The sequence below is a fragment of the Crocodylus siamensis genome, chromosome 4, assembly GCF_052110815.1.
Source record: "Crocodylus siamensis isolate JL-2025a chromosome 4, ASM5211081v1, whole genome shotgun sequence".
Taxonomy (NCBI): Eukaryota; Metazoa; Chordata; order Crocodylia; family Crocodylidae; genus Crocodylus; species Crocodylus siamensis.
In genome coordinates, this window is record NC_143398.1 from 11709256 (window position 1) to 11731245 (window position 21990).

A 21990-nucleotide genomic window follows, 5' to 3' on the forward strand; every position below is an offset into this window, starting at 1 on the left:
TGAATAGTACTCCCCCTTTGTGCAAGCAGGGTAATGGGACCCACGGGGGAGATAAAAAAAAAAAAAAATCTGTAATTTGCAAGTCAATTTCAAAGTCAAATCTCAGGTGATATGAAACTCAGGGTAGGGTTCTTCAGAAAAATCTCCTTGGAAAAGGTACACAAGTCCCTCAGGAAACCTGGGGATTCGCCTCTCAACATTGCTAGGCTGTGCTGCCTTTTGACATTTTGATGTTGTTTACTCTTCAGAACTAATTTTGGAATTAAGAGACATCTCAAGCTATGTCCAAGGGTTCCCAGCAGCATTGCTTTGGTTGGTTTGGGGGTTTTTTGTGGGGGGGGCAGGGAGTGCAAGGTAGAAAGGATGCAGTGCTAGACTGTTACTTTATAACAAGGTTTCGATTCTTCTCTGGGTTATGAGACTTCTTTTGTATAAAACCAGGGTCCATATCTTTAGCTTTGTTCGCTTTGGCATTTTTGTCGATTTGGGGGCTCTTGGCCATCAGAAACCTTAACGAGGGATCACTATGTGGAAGTGGCTCTCACCGATCCCCAATTATAAGGGTGTAAATCCTACTAAAACACCCATTTACCTCCTTCCTTCATACTACTTCAGAAAGGTTGGGATGGCCTGCTTTCAATACTCCCAAAACTTTTACCTCTGCATTATGACAATGCTTATAATCAAACCTCATGCTTCAGGCTTTCAGGTAAGTTGGTAGCAGGGGTCAGGAAGGATATACAATTGGCTATTTTGTTTCTCCCTTCCCCCCCACAATACACATCATCTTCTAAACCATTACAGATTGACCAGAGATAGAGATGGGACATCAGACAAGCTGAATCAATGCTCTTCAGTAGTATCAAATTCTCTCTCCTGGCTGTTTAACTGGAGCGTTCACATATCCCAGTTCAGACTGACCATCAGATTGGGAGCTAAGAAGGAATTTTATGGCCAGATTAGAGACCGGAAGAGGTTTTTCGGCTTCTTCTACAGCATCCATGGCCTGCTGGGATCATCTGGACCCGCCACTGCTGGGTAGTGTTGACACCTCTTACCTGTTCTCTGTGCTGCAGTAATTTAGTCCAGCCAAAGTCCTTATACTGAATATAGGCACCTGGATGAAAACGCCGTGTATTACAATATTTTGGACTATAGAATCTAGCAGTCCGTCCTCACCTTAAACTCTCTTGAAATTCTGGGAGGACTTAGCCAAGAGTATTTATGTATCTATATTTACTGTTTGCACACTTTAGAATAAGAAAATCAAGAAATTGTGAGGACATCTCATTTGTCAGGACCCCTGTACCAAAGTAGGATTTCTGATGCAAAAGATAATGCTACTTGTGTTTTGCCATGTTTTGTAACCCTGATTATTTTGTTAACTAACAGGAATGACATCCTGGGTGTTGAGAATGCCTTTAATTACTACTAAATAACTGGATTTTATAAGCAAGAATATGCTTCTCTCTATATATAACAGTACAGGGGGCTCTGCCACATTAAATCCATAGAAAAAAAGATTTGCTCTGTCATTAATACAACTGTAAGGGCTTCATGGGCCAGCGAGTCCACTTTTTTTGACTCATAGTAGGTGACAATATTGGGAGAGGGCAGGAAAATTAGGATGACAGTTCAAATTCCTGGTTTCCAAAAATACTGCGAACACTGCTTAACAATGAAGAAGACTACAATCAATACCTGTCTGCTGCTGGAATGCTGAAGAGGCTTTCTAAGGACTATATTGATATTGCTGAGTCAAAAAGTAAAACACAGAGACAAAGTAAAAAGGGCCTACATTATCAAACCATGTGTATCATTCATCCTGGGAAGAACAGAAGTATACCGCAACTATGAGCATAATCAAACATGGTAAAAAAGGCACAAAAACAACAAAGACTTAATTATTATTATTTAACATGTTAAAAATATGGTCACATCAAAATAGGATACACAGTTATAAAACTGTTGCAGATGACGTAAGAAAATAGTGTGTATATATTTTATATATAAAAAAAATCTACAGTATTTACTAGTGTTGATACATATTTTGGAGCAGCCTTGTGCCGTTTGCACAAAGTAAATTGTACAGCTTTATTTATAATGTATCACAGAACCATGGTTAAACTTTGGGATTATTATGCTTAGCCATATTAATATATACAGACATTTCTAAGCTGCTATAAGCAATCAGAACTAAGGTAAGCCCAAATAATATTTAGCATCACGATTTCAATTTTAGAGTTTCAGTGTAGTGCTTTGCTACTGTTATTTCTCTGCAATTATTTTTTAAATATAAAATTGCCCAGTTTATTAAAAATTACATCAGGCTCCTTATATACACAAAAAAGTTTGTGAAATATCCTAACTAAAGATTACTTCCATTAAAAAAAATTACTTCTGTACCTTACAACTTAGAGAGCCAACCTGCAGCAAGAATAGGCACTAAAGCTCAATCTTTAAAGAAAAAAAAAGTTATGTTTTCTAGTGTTCAACGTTGCATTCAGTGTATACTGCTAACAAACCCTTCAAAACACCTCCCCAACACCCAGCCTGATTTTGATGCTGCTGTTTTGGTATTTAAGAGTTAGAAATCTCTTCTGTTAAGAGCCTGCAAGGGCTCAAACTCGCCAGGCTCTTACAACCTTTCACTCCCATTAGCTTCAATGAGCGCTCAGCACCCTCCACGTGGTGTCCAGCAGCTCAGAGGACTGCACCCTAAGAATGCCGCTTTTTCATTTCACAGTGGATGAAAACAAAAGGAAAGGTAGTTACAAAAGGCTGCAAGCACTAACCAGTGACATGTAAATGACAAGAAATCTAGGAAACTTCCTATTAACAGTCTGGGTTACTTTAGTATAAGACATTACACAAATTTTTCTCAACAGCCTAACGGTGCAGAAGCATTTGCCCAGCCATGGACATGAGCCTACTGGCTCTTTGGAAAAAGGAGGGCAAAACATAATAAGGTACTGACATGACAGAGCTTAAGAGGGCTGCATGTCTTACTCCTAACACGTCAAGGGGCTGGCAATTTTTTGTACCTATAAGAGGACTATTTGGCAATCCAGTAGTGTACCCTACAACTGACTTCCTAAGTCTGGCTCCTTGGCATGAGCATCATGCCAAGAATGCAGAATTACTTCTGTATCTGGCACTTTGCATGTTGTGCTCAAACACTTTGGAGGACTTCAACAGGGACACAAAGGATCACATTGTGGAACTGGATTTGGGTGCAAAGGTAGAAAATCTGTGCCAAAAGTTCACCCATACTCTAGAGACATGCTGTCCTTATAGACTGCCCTGATTTTAAAGCACCATTGTTGGCCAGATCAGACACCGTTTTTGGCTTCATGGTTTTCATGTGCCATTTTCTTATAGAAAAGGCAATTCAATAGCCAAAAAGGAGAGGAGATTACCTGGGCAATATCATCCCAGGTAAGAATACATTAATAATCCCAAAGCATCTCTCCAACTCAGATCAGATTCTGGGTTACTGAGGCAGTTGATACCTGAATAACAGGAAGAGCCCATTCAAAATGAATGGGTTCATTTATCAAATAAATTACACATAAAATAATTAAACTGAAAAAATACTTCAAATTTAGCCCAAGAGTAAATGCATCTACATTTTAAACTCTTCAGTTCTTCTCCATATATATATATATCTCTATATGGAGAACTCTTTAGGTCTTCTCCACATATGTGTGTGTGTGTGTGTGTGTGTGTGTGTGTGTGTGTACACATATACACACACACACACACACATATACACACACACACACACACAAAGTTTATGCATACAAGCGCACACATATAATTATACAGTGCATTGTAACGTCAAACTACAGCTTGAAAATGTGTTACATGTGTTAGGCAGATAGTTCATTTCTCTACACAAGTTACTTCAATTTAAGAAACAATGGTAGTATCAGCCACGTTATGCATATGACACTATTGCTATTGCTATGCTTATCTGCATTAGATCCCTTTCAATGGGCTCAATGCAGGTGTAAGCGCTCAACTAGTCTCCATCAAACTGTGAAACTGCTCTGAAATAGATTTCTTATTTCTCAGAGACTTGCATGAACTGTCCAAATTCTGTATAAAATACTGATCTGGATAATTATAAACACAGCAATATCTCTTTAGTGTTTTTGGTTCCTGTCTTTTTCAGTTAGCATAGATTAGTTTTCACAGAAGTATTGATTCATGCATAGACAACCCATCACTTCGGCTTCTGTGGGGCTGGACATGGGATGATGGGCTTGAATATTGATATTGTGGTGAACCATATTCTTCCAAGGTTGGTGAAGTTCTGTATCTTATTGAACCATCCACGGAAACAGTTGGAAGATTATGGTCGTGAAGAGGTGCTGTCTGAAAGGATGGATATTTCTGTAAGTTATCCACGTGGCTTCGGTTAGCATCTTGGTTCCAAGGTTGCCCATATCTTTCAGGTCTGTGCACATAGGGAGCATCTGGCCACACTCTGCTGGAATAATCCACTGGAGGAATTATGAATTTTACGCTGGTAGGTGATCTAGAGTTACTGGGATAGGCATCAAAAGGCAGAACTTCTATTCTATTAGGAGTTGGAGACAGAGGATTTTGGTGATTGGCAGAATAAGAGTTCATGTGTGATTTATCAGGAAAAAACTCTGTTGAAGAGACAGAACCATACGGTCTACTAGAAGGGCTGGTTCGATTCCCATGATTATACTGAGGAGGTATAAAACCAGAATTCATTATATTGGAGGCATGCTTTGGAGAGTTTCCATGGTAAGTAGGTGGGTTATTATAAGATGGCAGCGGTGGTTTTACATTCAATCCATGACTTGATCCATCAGATTGAGATGAATACCGTGGGGTTCTCAGTTGTGAATTGAAGGCATAATTGCTGGATAATTTTAGTGGACTAGGGATTTTTTCCACTTGCTTTCTAGGAGAATTAGAGTACATTACATTCCTGGGACTGTGCACGTGAGCTCTCTCGAGCTCTTCCTCAACAAGATGCTCATTCTCATGGTCAACATCTAGAACGTTGTCATACTGTGATGCATTAGACTCTCGCTTACCTTCATCAACATCCAAAACCCTCATCTTTTGCTTTACATTCAATGGCTGTGGTTCTCCGGGACTCGGTAGCATGCCTGAAACAGAATGGATTATTGTTCTACCTTTGACCTCAGTATTAAATCCGGTGGTCTTTTCAATAACTTTGATATCTGATGGTTTATTCCACTTAGGCACAAATTCCCTTCTTGGGTTTGAAGTAGCGTTCGAATTTTGGTTAGCAGCTGCATTATTGTATTGCCTGGAAGTGTCTTGTGCTGTTGGCTGAGGCTTTTTTCTGATATCTATATCATTCTTGGAGTTCCCACTCCGTGTATCCAGGGGCCCAGACTTCTGTTGTTTGAATGAAGGCCTCTTTTCCAAGGAATTCATTCTTCTCCTGTTATTTGGTGAATTTGCTTGAACTTCTTCAGAAGACGGTTTTCTCTCCGTCCTCTGTGCTGCCTGTGTACCAGTATTGTTCTGTCCATTGAGCATGTGAGTAAGGTTAAGCACACCAGGCTGTGGGTCTGGTGGAATTTGTCCCAATGGCTTCTTGGGAAGTTCATCATCTTTACCTAAAAAGAAGACAAAGAACAGTAACATTAGAGTGCATTAATTGTTTTTGTATACATACCCACCCACTGAAATCATTACTTTAAGTAATCTTTAATTCATATCTCACTCTAGAGCCTTGCAGCCAGATTCTGTTTAAATCTTGCTGATTCATGCTGCTTAATGGCTCAAAGATACAGCTTTCTGTATGTATCCACACAGCTGAAATTCTCGTTTAGGATGTCAGCATCTCACATCTCCATTACCGCAACATCTCTCCCCCTCTGACCTTGAGAAATGGAGCCTTGCTCTGCTCATATGCATCTAGAAGGCTGCAGCAAAGACCATTTTCCTAGCCTGTCACTTTTTCCATGTCACTGTTCTTTTTCTTTGCATCCCTCCAATGGCTCTGCTTTCTCTCCTCCATCATATATAAGCTGCTTCTCTTCACTTTCAAGGCCTTTCAGGCCCTAGCCCTGCCCTGTACCTTCGCTCTCATTTAGGAAATTAAGTCCAACTTCTAGCCAATCCATGTATTTATCATGGCTTTTGTTGCACTTGCCAACAAGACTTCCTATCATGGGTTTGTTAGACTTGCCAACAAAAACCTTCATGTTGATTTCCCCCACATCTGGGGAGAAGTCCCCATTGTTATTTGTGGTGACACTTCACTGATTTCTTTAACTCTTTGTTAAAAATCTTCTTTGCTGTAGTAATAAGAGACAACATCACTTGTAGATTCTTCCCAAGTGCTTTATTTATTTATTTATTTATTTATTAAGTTCTCTGCTGTTCTGCTCATAAGAGAATTGGTTTGAATACCAAAGGACTTATAGCCTCCATCATTATAGTATTCAAATATGAACACTAAGGGTAAAAAATAGATGTCGCATTTTGATTCTGATTGATCAAAACCTGTGAGCAGCAAAGTCCTCTGCGCACACGCAGCTTATCCCTGGAACGGATGGTAATTAACTCAAATTAGCTGCGATTGTCCTAGGAAAAATGTGTTCTTTTGGACACATGAAGTGAGATGATGGGCCTTTACTGTAAGATCCATGGTGCTGGGGGATATCAGAGGTCTGCTTTTACCATAACGTTTTTGTTCTGACTGAGATGCCATTAAATGAATAGCATTTGCAAGGGAAAGATATACCTGGAAGACGCTCTCTTTTGGTTACGAGCACATATCAGACCATATGCCATGCTTAATTGCCAGTCTCTTAAGAGTCAGTGCTAGTCCAGACTGCACCCATGAAAAAGAATTCTAAATAATGAACTGATGGCTCTGCAGTCTGTCTGATGATGCTTATATTACAATTCACACAAACCTTTCTGCCTAAGGCCAAGCACAGATAGACTGATTTAAAAATGGCAGAACCCAGTGTAAGATTTGTACCCCGCTGTTTATAGAAAAATCACGCAACTTAAACTGACTCTGGCTCAGGCTTTGTGAATGTCTGTACCTAGCCTAAGTCATCCTCTCCTTCCCCAAGGGAGGTATGGGTGACTCTTGCCATTTGCAGGGGGATATGTTCTCGTATCTCCCATGAAGGGCAAAATCCGCGACTAAGGCACTGTGTTCATGAATGGCATCTGCGTTCATGAACTCGGTGCCCCTGGCAGCTGGGGCGGGGGCAGGCTGCTCTGGCAACGGCGTGAGCCCAGCAGCAGCAAGCACAGAGCTCCTGAGGAGCTCCTTTAAGTGTACTACAACGTGGGTTCGGCATTCGTGAATATTTGAAACCGCGACTGCTGAGGCTGCAAATAACGAGGGTTTCCTGTATTTTCTCCTTGTAAATTAACCCACTGGCAAATAAATAAGCCTTTACTCATATGTTCAGTAATTTCATGATATAAGTAGAAAAAAGTCAAGTATGTTATTTTTAACCGTATTGCTCAAACAAAATGATTAAAACTTTTAGCCCACAGTTATTAAAGAATCAGACAGCGCAGCCCAACTACTGCCTTCTGTATCAGGAAGATAATAAATTGTTATGTAAAACAACTACAATACCTTGGAAAGGAAAACAAGTTTGGTTTTGCTGATGTATTTTGTAATAAGTTATAGAAAATTGTTAAAAGTGGAATAATTAGCGTTTTGATCCTTACTGCTTTGCTGGAGACAGGACTGCGTGACTCTCCTTCATCACTCAAAGTCTGAGGTTAAAAGTTAATAGCTCACCATTACCAGTTATATGTATGACCAATTTGTTCTGTGCGTCTATACGGGTGCATGTGAGCGAACACTCACACATGCTCCTCTCTCAAATTAATGCAGTGCTTAGAACTATTAAGAGAGTCACAGTAATTGCACAATCAATAATATGAGTTACATCCTTGACAGCTGGTTCTTGTTAGAGGCACACCAATGGATATTTGTTATGACAGCACCTAAGAATTACCAACGGAGATCAGGGCCAGGCCATGCTAGTCAGTATGTAGCCAAAGAGAGAGACAGCCTATGTCTGAGTTGTTCAAGAGAAAGGAACGAGATGAAGGCAGGTGGAATGACAAAGTAACAAAAGAGTCCTCACCAGAAATCAGAAGTCTATTTGCCACACTCCTAAATAATGCCAATGTCATCATTTATAATGATTTTCACTCTGCTCCAAACAACTTCTATACATGCTGTGTTAGTTCAGAGACTTACCACCTTCCTGAGGTATGGCTTCATGTCAATTCACAGCGGAACATAAACTTCAACCTAAGCTTTCCAAACACAGCTTGACCAGGTTTCTTTCCATGCTACCCTGAATAGATGGTCATCTACACCTCTTGTACAAAGTTTCTAAGCTATTCACACCACAAAATGGCAGTGTAATTTCTCAGCCTATTTTTGTAGGCAGGTCAGTCGATCTTGCTAATTGCTCACAGATCCGTTTCAGGAGAGGCCAGGGGGAGTTTTCAAGTAGAAGATTAAATTTTACATTGTTCGCCCTCAGACCTCTGAGAGAAGATGACAAAAAAAAAAAGAAAGGCTTGAAGAACTGGTTGGCAGAAAGCCCAAAAACATTTTGGAGGGCTTGATCCCACGGATGTCATGAGCAGCAGGACAGAAAATTCACCGGCTCATTTCTACAGTTCTTACCGTTTCTCAACCTGTTTATGGACCAGAAGGTACGGCAATAAGTGCTGAGAAATTGGCTGACAAAGTAGCCTTCCTAAGATAATACACTTCACACTGCATCAACCATGATGAGACTCGTCCTTTATTCTTTTAGTGTGGAATTCACCTTTTGCTGATTGTGGGGTTTTTGCTGCACCTGAGTCCCCATTTACACTCCCACACAAGGAGGAATTGAGATCTTGGCCTGTTCTTCTGCACAGGGTTGTTTTTTGCCTTGACTAAATATTCCCAACACTAAAACCATACACAATTAGTGCTTCCAATCTTATTTGAATAATTAAAAGACATCAAATGCGGACTATCATAAACAAAAAGTACTTCCGTTTAATCCTGAATGCTCTATTTTAATGATCAGAATTAAGTCTGATGTGAGAAGCAATGCATACAAAACACCTTCCAAAAAACTGTTCAGACAAATTATGCAGAAGAGCTTAGTTTTATAACTCAGTTTATAACTTCCAGATGATTCATGAGGAGCTAAATGGTGGTTTTAAGAAAATGACCTGTTATCAACTATAAAATGTTTTAATTTTCACCAAGAACATTTAACGTGTTTGTACGTAATAAATGTCTTCTTTAGGAAAAAACAGAATTCCCCTGCCAGTTCTGTCTTCCTTGTTTGAAATGCAGCTAAAAAGAAATTAAATACCTATTATTCCTCTATCTGCAATTTTTTTTTGTATTTGCATGTACACATTTAAAAGCATCCACCGCTCTCTCCAATCCTTTGCAGTCTTGAACAAATGTATAAGGAGCAGTCTGAACCTTTGGTTGAACAATAAGTGGGTTTGTTTCTTTTTAAAGGTAACATATTTAAGGTCTCTTAATTACCACTAAGCTTCCATGGAACCCAAATGAGAATATTTTAGACATTTTTATTGAATTCTCCATTACTTTAAAGATTACTTTCTGTCATCTTCCCCTCACATTTCAGAACAACTAAGGCATTAGCATTGGTATGTGCAGTTTGCTCGGTTTAGCTGAAATGGGCAATAACCTGAATTACTGCTGTAAAAAGGATGTCAGAAAAAACCTCAGCCGTCTATTTTGAAGCTGTTATATTTAGAATTCATTTGTGTACCAAACAGTAGCCAAAATATTTCAAAATAACAACTATTCATTAGCAAAAAACTTTTGCATTTTAATATTAGGATACCCGGCTTTTTTTTTTTAGCTTTGTATACACATGTGATACTGGGACTTAAGAGTCGGTACCGAAGAAGACAAAAGATAACACATGGGATGAAAACAGACAGATTTATATCTCAGTCATAATAAGGCTTTCACAGAACTGATAATCAAGTTGGCCTCGCAGTCAAGACACCAGAAGTCCTGCATAGAAGCAGCGTTTCAATCTTGTCTGGAGTAGCCAAGATCATTTACACTCCCAATATTTAGGTGCAGCTACTTTAGGCTCCATTATATACTTAAGTCAGTCAAAGCCACCTTGCACCTGAGTCCCAAGCTCAGCCATGCTTGAAATAACATGCACTCAGACTTGCTCATCTCCTGCCATAACCCAACAAGAACTAACAGCCCCATGCAAAACAATGGGGTTGCAGCATGAACCCCTAAAAGAACATGCTACCTCAAAGACATGTTATAAACTACTGTCATCTCCTAAAAGGAAAATGCATTTGTTTTAAACTAGAAAAGGCATATTTAATATCCACTAAAAAAAAAAAAAAAAATGGAGTATTTAGAGCTGGCCACTCCCAGTGAGTCCACATGAAATAAAACAGAATAATTTGCATACGATTCCCATGCATATTTAATACAAACACACAGCTCAAATTCACAAAAAAGCATGCAAATCATGTGCATGAATGTTATGAACAAGCCAGAGATAAAATACCAGGTGAGACTTGGGGGGTAGTAGCGAACAGGAAGACCACGATGTCGGGTGCTGGTGGGAACAGAGGAAAAAGAAAAAAGATTGGTTCATCCTCACCTCTATTTAAAACACAAGCAAAACGAGAAAAAATCATAAAGAAAAGCAGGGTGAAAGAGCAGGTGAGTAACAGCAGAAACAGACAGGCAGCAAGCATCTCCACTGAGGAAAGTATGCAAGAAAAACGCCTTTTTGCGACTTGTCGCTGAAGCATGCCAGAGTACTGAATTCCCTTGCAAGTTGCACATCATGTCTCATTCCATCTCCCATCACAAATCAGCTTCTGCCTCACCTGCAGCTCTCGGGCATGCCTGTGTCTTCAGCTGAGATTTACGTTACAGAGGCCCCAGATTCAAACATCTGGAAATTATCAGCAGGGTGCTTGGAATGGCGTCGTCAAATCTGGAATATGTCTCTAATATTGGCCCAAGGATGAATTTTACTAGCCTTTTGGACACGCCTACCCCGTTTCACTGCAAGGATGAGAATGGGGTAGAATGGGCTTTATTTTTTACTATGCGAGCAGCTATTCCTGGATGGAGCATCTTTGCATGTGGACAAACAATCAGCTGGTACAAGTTAAAAGGGACCAGAGGATGCATTGTAGAGGAGCTGACACGTGGTAACCGTCTGCTCTGACCCCATGAGACATGACAATAAAACTGAGACAGCTTATCCTTGAATGAAAGAGCTGCCCCTGTTTAGCTTTCACGTACCCTGGGGCGAGAGTAGACAGGTGGACATTTCCCACAAAGCAGTTTTGCCAAGGAAGCCCCTGCCCTATTTTAATTTACTGCAATTTGATCATCTGTCCGCTCCCTTGATTTAGTTGGCGCGGGTTAACCAACTTTTTCTAAGATGTATATTAGCAATGGGACATCTTAAAAACTGGAAAATGAAATAGAAGCTGTCAGATTCAGGTGATGGTTGCCTTGGCAACAAAGACTAGCATTATTCACTGTTCAAATGTGGCATTTTTGTTTTCTGGAACTTTCTGGGCAATAAGATCCTTCCCAACCTGCCACGCTTGGTGTCCAGTACCAGAAGGTCAAGCATGGATTTAGATTAATTTTCCCCTCTTTCAGTACACCAAGGCACTCGACAAAAGGTCTAAATCCCTCACAAGGGGATCTACACTAGCATTTTCAGAGCTGCCACTTAACTGTAGGACTTTTGGGGGAAAGAAGAATGTAATTATTTATCCACCCTGTACCTAAGTAGTAGTAGTTTATTTACAGCTTTTGCTAAAACAATACAATACAAATGACAATAAAATTATGTAAATCATAGTACTAAAACCCCATCGTTTACAGTTTTTGGTAAAAGCATATAATAAGATTATGCATTTTACCAGTTTAAATGAAATTAAAAGAAAACCTAATGCATAAGGATATAAACAAAGAGAGAAGATGAAGCACAGAGTAAATTAAAAAAATACGAACCAGGGAATTCGACTAGATTTTGACCCTTATTCTTTGCACAAATAATCCAAATACACCTGGTGAGTGCAGGACTGAATGCAGGTTGTTAGAAAGGAGCCAGGTTGTTTTTTCCTCATTAATCTGGTATTTAAAATTTTCCACTAATGGAAAGTACCATTTTCCTCTTATTTCTTTGAAGAATGAGCAAGACCACAAAGAGGGATTTAAATGTCATCTAGCTCATTCTTCCCACGAGAACATATCCCATCTGTACCCAGGGCCCAACACTCACCTGCCTATAACGACTGCAGATCTCATTAGAGTGAATTGCAGTCTAGTTCTGGCCTCTCGCTGTTTGTAGCTTTGTACTTCAGATAGGTAGGTTTCGAGGCCAAAAGAGCGCTTTATTAATGTCAGAAAAGGGAAGCTGGAGAAAGTCTCACTGCTTACATACCTGTCTGCAGGCTGGCACATCTTTCTTTTTAAATTTATATCTTGCTTTAAATACAAGGATAATTTTGGGTCGGTGACTGCCAGCATATTTCCTAACCCTGGTGCACTGGTTGTTCCCTCTCCCCCCGCTCCACCCATACTGGGCACAGGGCCGTGATTCTGGCACCCGCTCCTAGTCGGCGCCAACGCCCTCTTCCCCCTGCCCTAGCTGCACTACTGGCAGTCACTATTTTCCTCAGCAGCTGCAAGTTGGTTGTTAAACTTATTTTTACAAAACAAAACCCATGTTTCTTCAGGAATATACATGCGAGGGATTAAGCTAATTTTTTGGTCCCTATGGCTGCCAAAAAATGTCAATTATCTTTACTTTGCCCTGCAGCTGCCAGTTCCTCCCATACCCTCATTTGATACTGATTTTTCATTCCATTACTGTAACATAAATTTATTTTAACCTTCTTGCTTTGTTGGAAGCTGGCACAATCATTTTTTCACTTAATATTAACACCTAAAGCCTAGAAACAGCATCAAAAACAGGGTAAATCGAAGGGGGGAAAAATCAATAATGTACTTGCTTATGGGTGGTGCATACGTTGAAATATGAGTGTAGCAAGGATAGGGGTCCATACAAATATTCTTATGAAGATCTGAAATTAAAGTTGTATCAGAAAGGGTTGATCTAACAAGTCTTTGTCACCACCCTGTGGAAATCAATCTCAACTACAAGACTTCAGAGATTAATTGCTTCAGTGGGTACTAACAGCGTCTTGTATTGAATAACAGACATATAATTGGAGTAAAGTGCTTTAAGTGCTCTCTCTGGTGAATAATAGTCTTGGCCTTAATTTCAGGTTAGAATATATGCACTTTGACTGTTCTAACAGTTTTCAAGGATGGAAATGGCCAGAAAAACTACTCTTAAAATGACATCTTGGTATTTTGTGTTTCTTTTCCATCAGTGGCCTCCTGTTTTTCCTGTTCAGTTTACCAGTCAAAAAGGGGTTGTTTTTCTTGTTGCTGGGGTTTTTTTGTGTGTTTTTTTTAATTTAACTTCTTGCACTGTAAGATCAAGCTACCGTCTGAAAGTCAAGCTGTCTTTTTGCTCATTAATATGTCATTGTCAGCAAAAAGGATTCCAGAATCAAAATCTGGCCGGCAGATTTGCTGCACCACATACAATGAAGCAGAATACACACTGCTTTACTCTGGCTATGCTACGTTTGCAGTGCAGGTGACAGTACAAGGTTCATCTGATAAACATCTGTATTTAGATTAAAAACAATGCAGTTAAGGAACCAAATTAACAGACGTGACTGCCAATCAATCAGAAGCTAGTCACACAGTATCAGTGTGTCAGCAAGGTGCTTTTTTTTCAGTCACTTTGCTCCATGCCCCAAAAAAGGGAACTTGGGTATCTAACTGGAATTTAAAACCCATTTGCTACCTCATGTCTCATGGCAAGAGGAGGAATCAAAACAGCTAGTACACTGAGTGAGATGAGGACAAGATGACAATGGCAAACGCTGAATACAAAGTATGTCTGATATCCTATCTTTGCATCTCCCTGCAGCCCTGAATTTAGGACCTATGTAAGACTGGGAATCAGAGCCTGAAATCTGCTGGAGTTAGGCAGTCATTCCTGATGGGAATGGAGACCTGGCTCACTGCTCTTTTAAATCAATGGCCAAAGAAAAAAAAGGTAACAATGGTGATCTTGCTACTGGTCTTTTATACAATAACTCAGCATCCAAGTACCCAAACTGGAAACCGAGGCAACTCAAAACCCCAGCCACTTCTCAAAAGAGTGCCCTAGACACAGGGATCAGCCACACTCCACTCCTCCTGTGCAAGCCATGCCACTGCACAGAGAGGAGAGGAAGACCCATAGAGATCCACCAAGAGCAGGACTCTAGTCCCAGGCGCCTTCTGCTAGAAACAAGGAGTTCCAGCCCGGTGTATATATTTTCCAATAGGAAGTAGTACTAGAAATGGTCCTGGAAGCAGAGGACTTCTCCCATTCTCTTTTCTAGCTCCATGTAATACCCTTCTGCTTTCACAGGAGAGGTGAAAAGAGTACCCCATACCCCAGTCTAACCTCTAGTCTCGATCTGAAGACCTTCAACCTGAAGGGAGCACCAGCACAGGTCTCCAACTTGCTGACACCAAATTCTGAACTACAGAGCCCAGATGGGCACACGTTAGCAGTGATGGGAGGACAAGCGATGGCTATGATCATCCCTGTGCCACTGCTTACCCTGCTGCCTGAATGGCCAGAAGCTCCTAAAGGGTTAGGTATGTATCATATGGCTTGCACTTCTCGTTTTTGACTGTCTAACTCCCAATTTAGTCACTAATTGCTTTTTTCTTTTTTTTTGTCTGAACGAGCCTTTCTGATTATAACTACAATGCGTTTTGTACCACTAATTCTACACTTCTTCAGAACATTCTAAATGAGATTAAGAACAATAGCCAACACAGCCGGCTGGATCATAGCTTCATTTATAGAGGAAAAAATATGCAAACTCAAGACCTTCAAGCAATAAATAAAGATGATTAAATCATGCAGAACCAATACCTAGAACTGCTAAAAACAACACCATTCCATACACTTACATCCTTTAATTAAGCACTAAGAAACAGTCACATCACACAAGAAAAAAAAAAAGACAGGAAAAGTATTTTGGTTTAGCTGGTTAACAACTGAAGTGCAGTTCAAGGGGGAAAAAAAAAGATAAAAGATAGCTACGTGTTTTTTCTCCAAACATATAAGTGAAAAATCCCAAATTCCTCTGAAAGAAAACACAGCAGAAAAGTATACATATAAAATCAGAAATAAGAAAGTAGCTGCTGAGTGACATAATTTTGTTGGTTTATCTGTCGGCATCATAAGCCCTACTTCCCTGGCTACCATTTACAGCAGGCATCAGACATTCTTTGACAGATGATCAGTAAAGTTATATTGCATCCACTGCCACACATTTCATTGAAAAAAATATTAAATTGAAGACTAAAATCTAGGGAAAAAAATCGCTCTCCATTAGTTTTGCTGCACACAGCAGAAACTGATATGTGGATTCAACTAAAGTGGATGAGCGTCAAAGCTGGGGTTATTGAATATATAGTAAAATGACTGAAATATCTAAGCGGACAAAGAAAAATTCTGAATCACGTCAACATTTTTTTTGTATTACCATCAATGTAGATGTAAAAAATTCTCAGCTACTTTAAACTAGCGTAAACATTGCAAGGGATTCACAGGTGTAAGGAACTGGAAGATTTAAGTCCGAGAGCTATTTTTTGGCCACTTCGTGCTTCTTGGATCAAAATGGAGTGGGAGTATGCTGTAGGAGTGGACTGCAGAATTCTCCACTTTGAATTTTGCCCTGGCTGTTCAGTTTAGGACCGTAGGTTCAGGATCCCTTTTTCTGCCCCTACGGTTGTGTTTTAAGCAGCAGCAGGTCCTCTGGAAGAACACTTATTTTATTATTGGTTCTATGACTTCCCTTGGTAAGTGAGAAATGACTCTCATCAGCTGTAGGCATTTCAAAGGATTTTTTTGACACTAACCAAAGAAGGAATCTGTGTTAAGACTTTTTTTTGGAACTCATAGCATTCCGCAGTGCTATCCCTGCCATCACCCACTGATCTAAGACGACCCATAGTTCAACTGCAGGGGTCCGGGATTTTAAGGAGTTTGGAGACAGGCATCATGCAGATGTTGAGAGACAGGGAACACTGCCAGATTTGACAAGCTGTTTGACAAGAGGGTCTTGCTTTTCTGGTCAGGGTCATATCAATCACCACATATGTTGCCAGAAAGGAATTTTTTCCTTAAATTAGATTGGCACAGACTGTGAAGGTGGTTTACCTCGCTCTGTAGCATGGAGCAAGGCACTTTTCCTAGTAACTTTGGAATAGGTATTAACAAACTACTTCCCAAGCATTGCAGAAGCATGACACTGCTCTTATCTCCCCTGGTTTCATCTATGGCATGTCATGAAGCAGGGGCAGCAGGCTGAAATAACACGGCTCAGTACAAGGTGAGCTGGTGCTTCCAACCCAGCCACCACTATGCCTGCTTCTCCCCACCTCACTATTGCCACCGCATGAGCGACTTAGCTGTCACCAACAGACACAAAACCGCCCTGCTGCTGAAATGGCCTGGGCTTTGCAACCCAGATGAAATCACTTAGGTGGGCCAGATCCAGTTTGTGGGCTGCTGGATGCCAATCCCTTCTGTAGGTTGTTCTTGATGTTCCAGGTATTGTGCCCCATGCCTTGTAGTTGTGTGAAGGCTTGAAATGGTCATTTGGGAGATTCCTTGGGTAAATGATTGCTTGCAAGTACAGGGACTAGACTGAATGACCCAGGAGGGCCTGAGTACTATAGTCCTCAAATATTCCTAATTTGGACAACAGTATCCTGACAAATTACCTGGGTAGGGTCATGGTACTGCAAATGGAATGATATGGTTAGCTTCTGGAATATAGCTGTTCAGGTAAAAAAAATTAAGTGTTTCATCTGATTACATGAAGCAAAATATTCAACAAAGAGGGCGGGAAATCAAATACTTACGTCATTCCTCCCTGCCCCGCTCCCAATTCTGTATTGGATTCCCCACAAGAAACAGGCCAGAGAAAGCTCTACCAGGAAGACTTTTGCATTACTTTAATGCTGTGCAAAGTTAATACCTCTTTTGATATTCTACCAGTCTGTCCAACTAGTACAAGAAAATCTAAAACACCCGAACAGAGATTGCCAGATGGAGAATTCCACCAAGCTTAATTAGCTCTCCGCTATTCTCAGATGCCTGATACAACCCTCTGATGGCATCTTCTATGTTTTTATGTTCTTTAGAAATGATTTTTACGTCACAGTAATTAAAGGTGTTATGACTGCTCAGTACAAGAACCTAAAGGAAGCAGCACTCCCTTCCAATTTCAGTTGAAAAACTGCGATTTTTCCCAGATTGCAGTGTGCATGCATGTGTTTTGCTACATGGCAATAATGGTATGACAAGTTTATATAAAAAGAAGGAACAAAAAAAGAGCTAGAGATCATGTGGGAAGCAAAACCCAACAGGCAGGCGTGTAAGCAAGGTTAAATGTCTAGGGAATGCTGAGAGCCCGTAGAAAAATATTACTGCCTGAAGATAACAATTAGAAAAACTAAAATGAGCAGAGTGAAAAAAAAATAAAGGCTTGTGAAATTCATACGAAGAACAAATGAGGAATCAGACTCACTCAACTAAAGATAACAGCAGATAAATAGATAAATCTACCAACTTTCCCAAGATTATGATAAAGGTATTTTATATACATTTTGTGAAAAGTTGAGCAGCAGTCCAACTTCCCCCAGCAAAAATATACCATATGCACAGAGACTCTCTCAGGCTACTGAGAAATATATATATTGAAAAGAAAGGTCTTCTCCCCCAATCTAGCACTAAGATATATTTTGGGTTGTTCTTGGTAATCCTCCTGAACGCAGCAGTGGAATGCATGCCAAAAATAATCATTTTATTCACATCAGTGTTGATTTAGATATCTAAACACACAAGTCTCAAACCACATTAAAGATTTTGGCTCAGAGTCATACCATGAAGTACAGCTCTCCAAAATGTCTCCTGACAGAGATGCATGACTAGAAACAATTCCTTTTAAATACCAAGCCCACTATGTATTCCTTCTTCTCTTTTTTGCGGCAGCCCTCCTCCACATCTCAACCGCTTACAGAACAGACTTGCTCCATCCCAAGTGAGTCTCCGATTTGATACTTCACTTCCGTTTCTCTACTAAAGGGCAAACCTGGGTCTACCCTCGCAAAGCCCAAACAGTCTGCTTTTTAAAGTGATGCCCTGGAAGGTTTGGATCAAGTGATGTTCGAATTAAGTACATTTGGATCTAAAAACCAAGAGCTCCTACTACCCGAATTAAAAATCCCAGGGTGCATAGTTAATAGTGGATTGAGTCAGCTAGGTTTGTGTGCGCTAACAACTTGCAAAGAGTTGGAGCCACAATGGATTAAGAAGCAGAAAGATTACCCATTTTGTATTATCACAAGGAAATACAGCCTAGACAGACATCTTTCCATTACCATCATTCCTTCTAAAGAAGAAAATAATCCAGGGGAAAAGTGCCCCCTACTGGGACACACATGTGATGGAAAATCACCCTTAGCTCCCTACTGCTCCCCTGCAGCAGGAGGAAACTGGTATAGAGGTGAAAAGATCTGTCAAAAGCTAGTTCTTGTTTTCCTGAGCTGCAAGACAGACACAAACCACTGTCACTACAGGCCTACGATACTCACTGAAACTGCGAGAGAAAAAAATAACAAGTGTGCACACAAATTACTGCTGTGCTGTGAACCTGGGCTTCAAGGTGTGGAGGAGGTTAAGGGGGCTCCCAAAAAGGAGTTGTTAGCTTCTCAGTACTGGGCGCTCTTCTGGTTCTGCCAGTGCTCAGTGGCTGGGCAAGCAGAGAGGGCCCTTAATTAAACCCGGAAATGTGAATAGTGATGGGCTAGGATTACAGTGTAAGAGTACACTGTGATATGCCTGCCTCCAGTAACCCAATGAGAGCAGAGTCTCCCAATATCTTGAGGAGGGGTGTTGTGCCAGAAAGCTTGCAAAGAACTTTTTCTAACTATTCAGTTGGTCTAATAAAAGATATTGCAGAGAACCTGGCTTGCCTATGTCCTTAGACCAACACAGCTATAACCAACAACCCAGTAACCCACTAACTTCCCCATCTAACCTACAGCTGCCTCCATCACCCTATCATTAAATGAGTTACAGCAGAGGTGTCTAACTTACCTGGCCCTGTGAGCTAGATGAGGGGTGCGGGGCTCACCTGCACCAGAGCCAGCACATGGGGCTGATCTAGCACAGACACCCCCTGCAGTACAAACCCCAGACCAGCCCTGTGTGTCATGTGCTGGCTCTGGTCACACACGAAGCCAGCACAGGGTACACGCTGCATGAAATGTCCATGTCAGACCGGGCCTACACGCTGGTTCCAGTGCATGGAGCCAATCTGTGGGCCTGAGCTGGTCTGGCCTTGAAGCCAGTGCACAGAGCCAGTCCAGCATGGGGACTGCATGCAGCACATGCCCCAGACCACCATCATGTGCTGCATTCATCACCCACAGCACCACAGGTCCAGCCCCACACACACATGCAGTACACACGAGACCTAGTTCCTTGTGCCACATGCAAGATGTGGCACATGCAGGCCACAGCCCCACATGGTGGAATTCAGGAGTGGCCCCGAACTATTGGAAGAGGGCTAACGTGGCTTCCATCTTTAACAAAGGAAAGAGGAACAACCCTGCTAACTATAGACCAGTCAGCCTGACTTCTGTCCTGGGAAAAAATCTTCCAAAACGTTGCCAAAGTGGCCATAACCACAAGCCCGCAACTGGTGGGGTACTGAGAAACAACCAGCATGGCTTTGTCGAGGAAAAGTCATACCTAACAAACCTGGTGTCCTTTTATGACTAGGTAACTAACCAGCTGGACATGGGACAGGAGGTGGATGTCATCTACCTAGAACTCAGCAAGGCCTTTGATACTGTTTCCCATGAAATCCTCTCAGTTAAGTTGAAGAGTATTGGCCTAGAACAGGCTACAGTGAGGTGGGTTGGGAACTGGCTCACCAGCTGATCCCAACGAGTGACAGGGTGGCCTCATCCTGGATGGCTGTCCCCAGTGGTGTCCCCCAGGGATCAGTGCTTGGGCCCGTGCTCTTTAACATCCTTATCAATGACATGGATGAGGAAGTGAAAAGAGCAAGGATTAAGTTTGCGGATGATACCAAACTGTGAGGACAAGTGGACATGTCCAAGGATATGACAAAGATCCAGGATGACCTTGACAAGCTGGTCCTATGAGCTGAACGCAAGCAGATGAGGTTCAATAGGAACGAGTGCCAGGTCCTTCATCTGGGTAGGAAGACCCCTCACCATATCTATACAATGGGTGGTGGGGTCCACTGGCTGGCACTGAAAGGGATGTGGGGGTGACAACTGACCAGAGGATGAATATGAGCCACCAGTGTGATGAAATCGCCAATAGAGCAAACAGAACTCTGGTGTACATCTGGTGTACACCAATAGATCCAGGGAGGTGCGCCTCCCCCTCTATTCGGTGTTGGTGAGGCCACAGCTGGAGTACTGCATCCAGTTCTGGGCACCGCACTTCAAGAAGGATGTGGACAAGCTCAAAAGGGTGCAGAGAAGGGTCACCCACATGATAAATGGCCTGGGAGGTAGGCCTTATGAGGGACTTCGGGATCTGGGTTTGTTCAGCCCCCTACAAATATGTCAAGGGAGAACACTAGGATCTGGGAGAGCAACTTTTTCAGAAAAGCATCCCCTGGGAGGATGAGGACCAATGGGCACAAGCTAGTCAAGGAAAAGTTTAGGATAGACATATGGAAAAACATATTTTCCGTATGGGTAACTAGAATCTGGAACCCACTTCCAGAAGAGGTGGGGCAGTCGCCATCCCTGGAGGTGTTCAAGAGGAGGATGAACAAATACCTTCATTGAGCTTGTTTGAGCCCAGCTACCTCTGCTGCCCATGGTAAGAGACAGACTTGATGATCTTACAGGTCCCTTTCGGTCCTTCTATGATTCTATGATTAAGGTGCATGGAGTCAGCGCAAGACCCACAGGCTGGATCATAGGGCTCCATAGGCTATATCTTTTGACACCCATGAGTCACAGAAATATAAGATCCTTATTCTCCACCAGCACCTTTGTAGGAACGTCCCATTCACACTTCTCAGAACACCCTATTTCTAGCAGGGTTTCTCCCTTGCCTTATTATACCAGAGATACCAATGCAGTGACACTGAAGAACAGATGGTGGTAAGACAAGATGGAGGAGATTCAACATCTTGCTGACATCCACAATATGCATGGTTTTTCCAATGCCAAAGCCATCTACAGTCTGAGCACTCAGGGACAAACACCCCTTGAGACCTAAGGATGGAGGATACTCGAAGTTTCAGTTCCTGATTCAATTTGGAGATTTGGTGGCCAAATCTCTGAATCAAATTGGGAAACCAATAAAAAGGTCTGAATCGATTTGAAGCCTCCAAATTGATTCAGAAAAGGTTCAGAGAGATTCGAAGATTCGTGCAGTCCCCACTTGCCGCCTTAGGGAGCTGGATCCAGACTCCATGCCAGTAAGCAGCGGGTGGGGAGGAGGGGCTGGAGGGGACCACAGGGGACCCTTGCCAGGCCCCATCTCCTCCTTGCTCCCCCAGCCCCCACCTGCTCCCCCAACCTCGTCAATGGCTACCCCGAGGGGTAGACAGAAGACAAGTTCAACTGTGGAAATTACAGAGGGATCACCTTAGTATCCACCACAGGAAAGATCACTGCAGGAACCCTCCTGAACTGTTTACTTCCACTTGCTGAAGAGCTCCTCCTGGAATCTCAGCGTGGGTATAGGGCATCCAGAGGCACAACTGACATGATCT

The 21990-nt window shown here is 41.7% G+C and overlaps 1 protein-coding gene across 6 annotated transcripts in view; it reads right to left on the minus strand.

Annotated features, from left to right (window-relative positions):
• Positions 1-1894: 1894 nt before the first annotated feature.
• USP6NL (USP6 N-terminal like) overlaps positions 1895-21990 on the minus strand; it is a 205225-nt gene continuing 185129 nt past the window's right edge. For all 6 annotated transcript variants that reach the window (XM_090041766.1, XM_090041769.1, XM_090041768.1 and 3 more), the window contains one exon: positions 1895-5633. In XM_090041766.1, coding sequence (XP_089897892.1) covers positions 4195-5633 — 1439 coding nt within the window. In that variant the 3' untranslated portion in view covers positions 1895-4194. The remainder of the gene's footprint in view (positions 5634-21990) is intronic.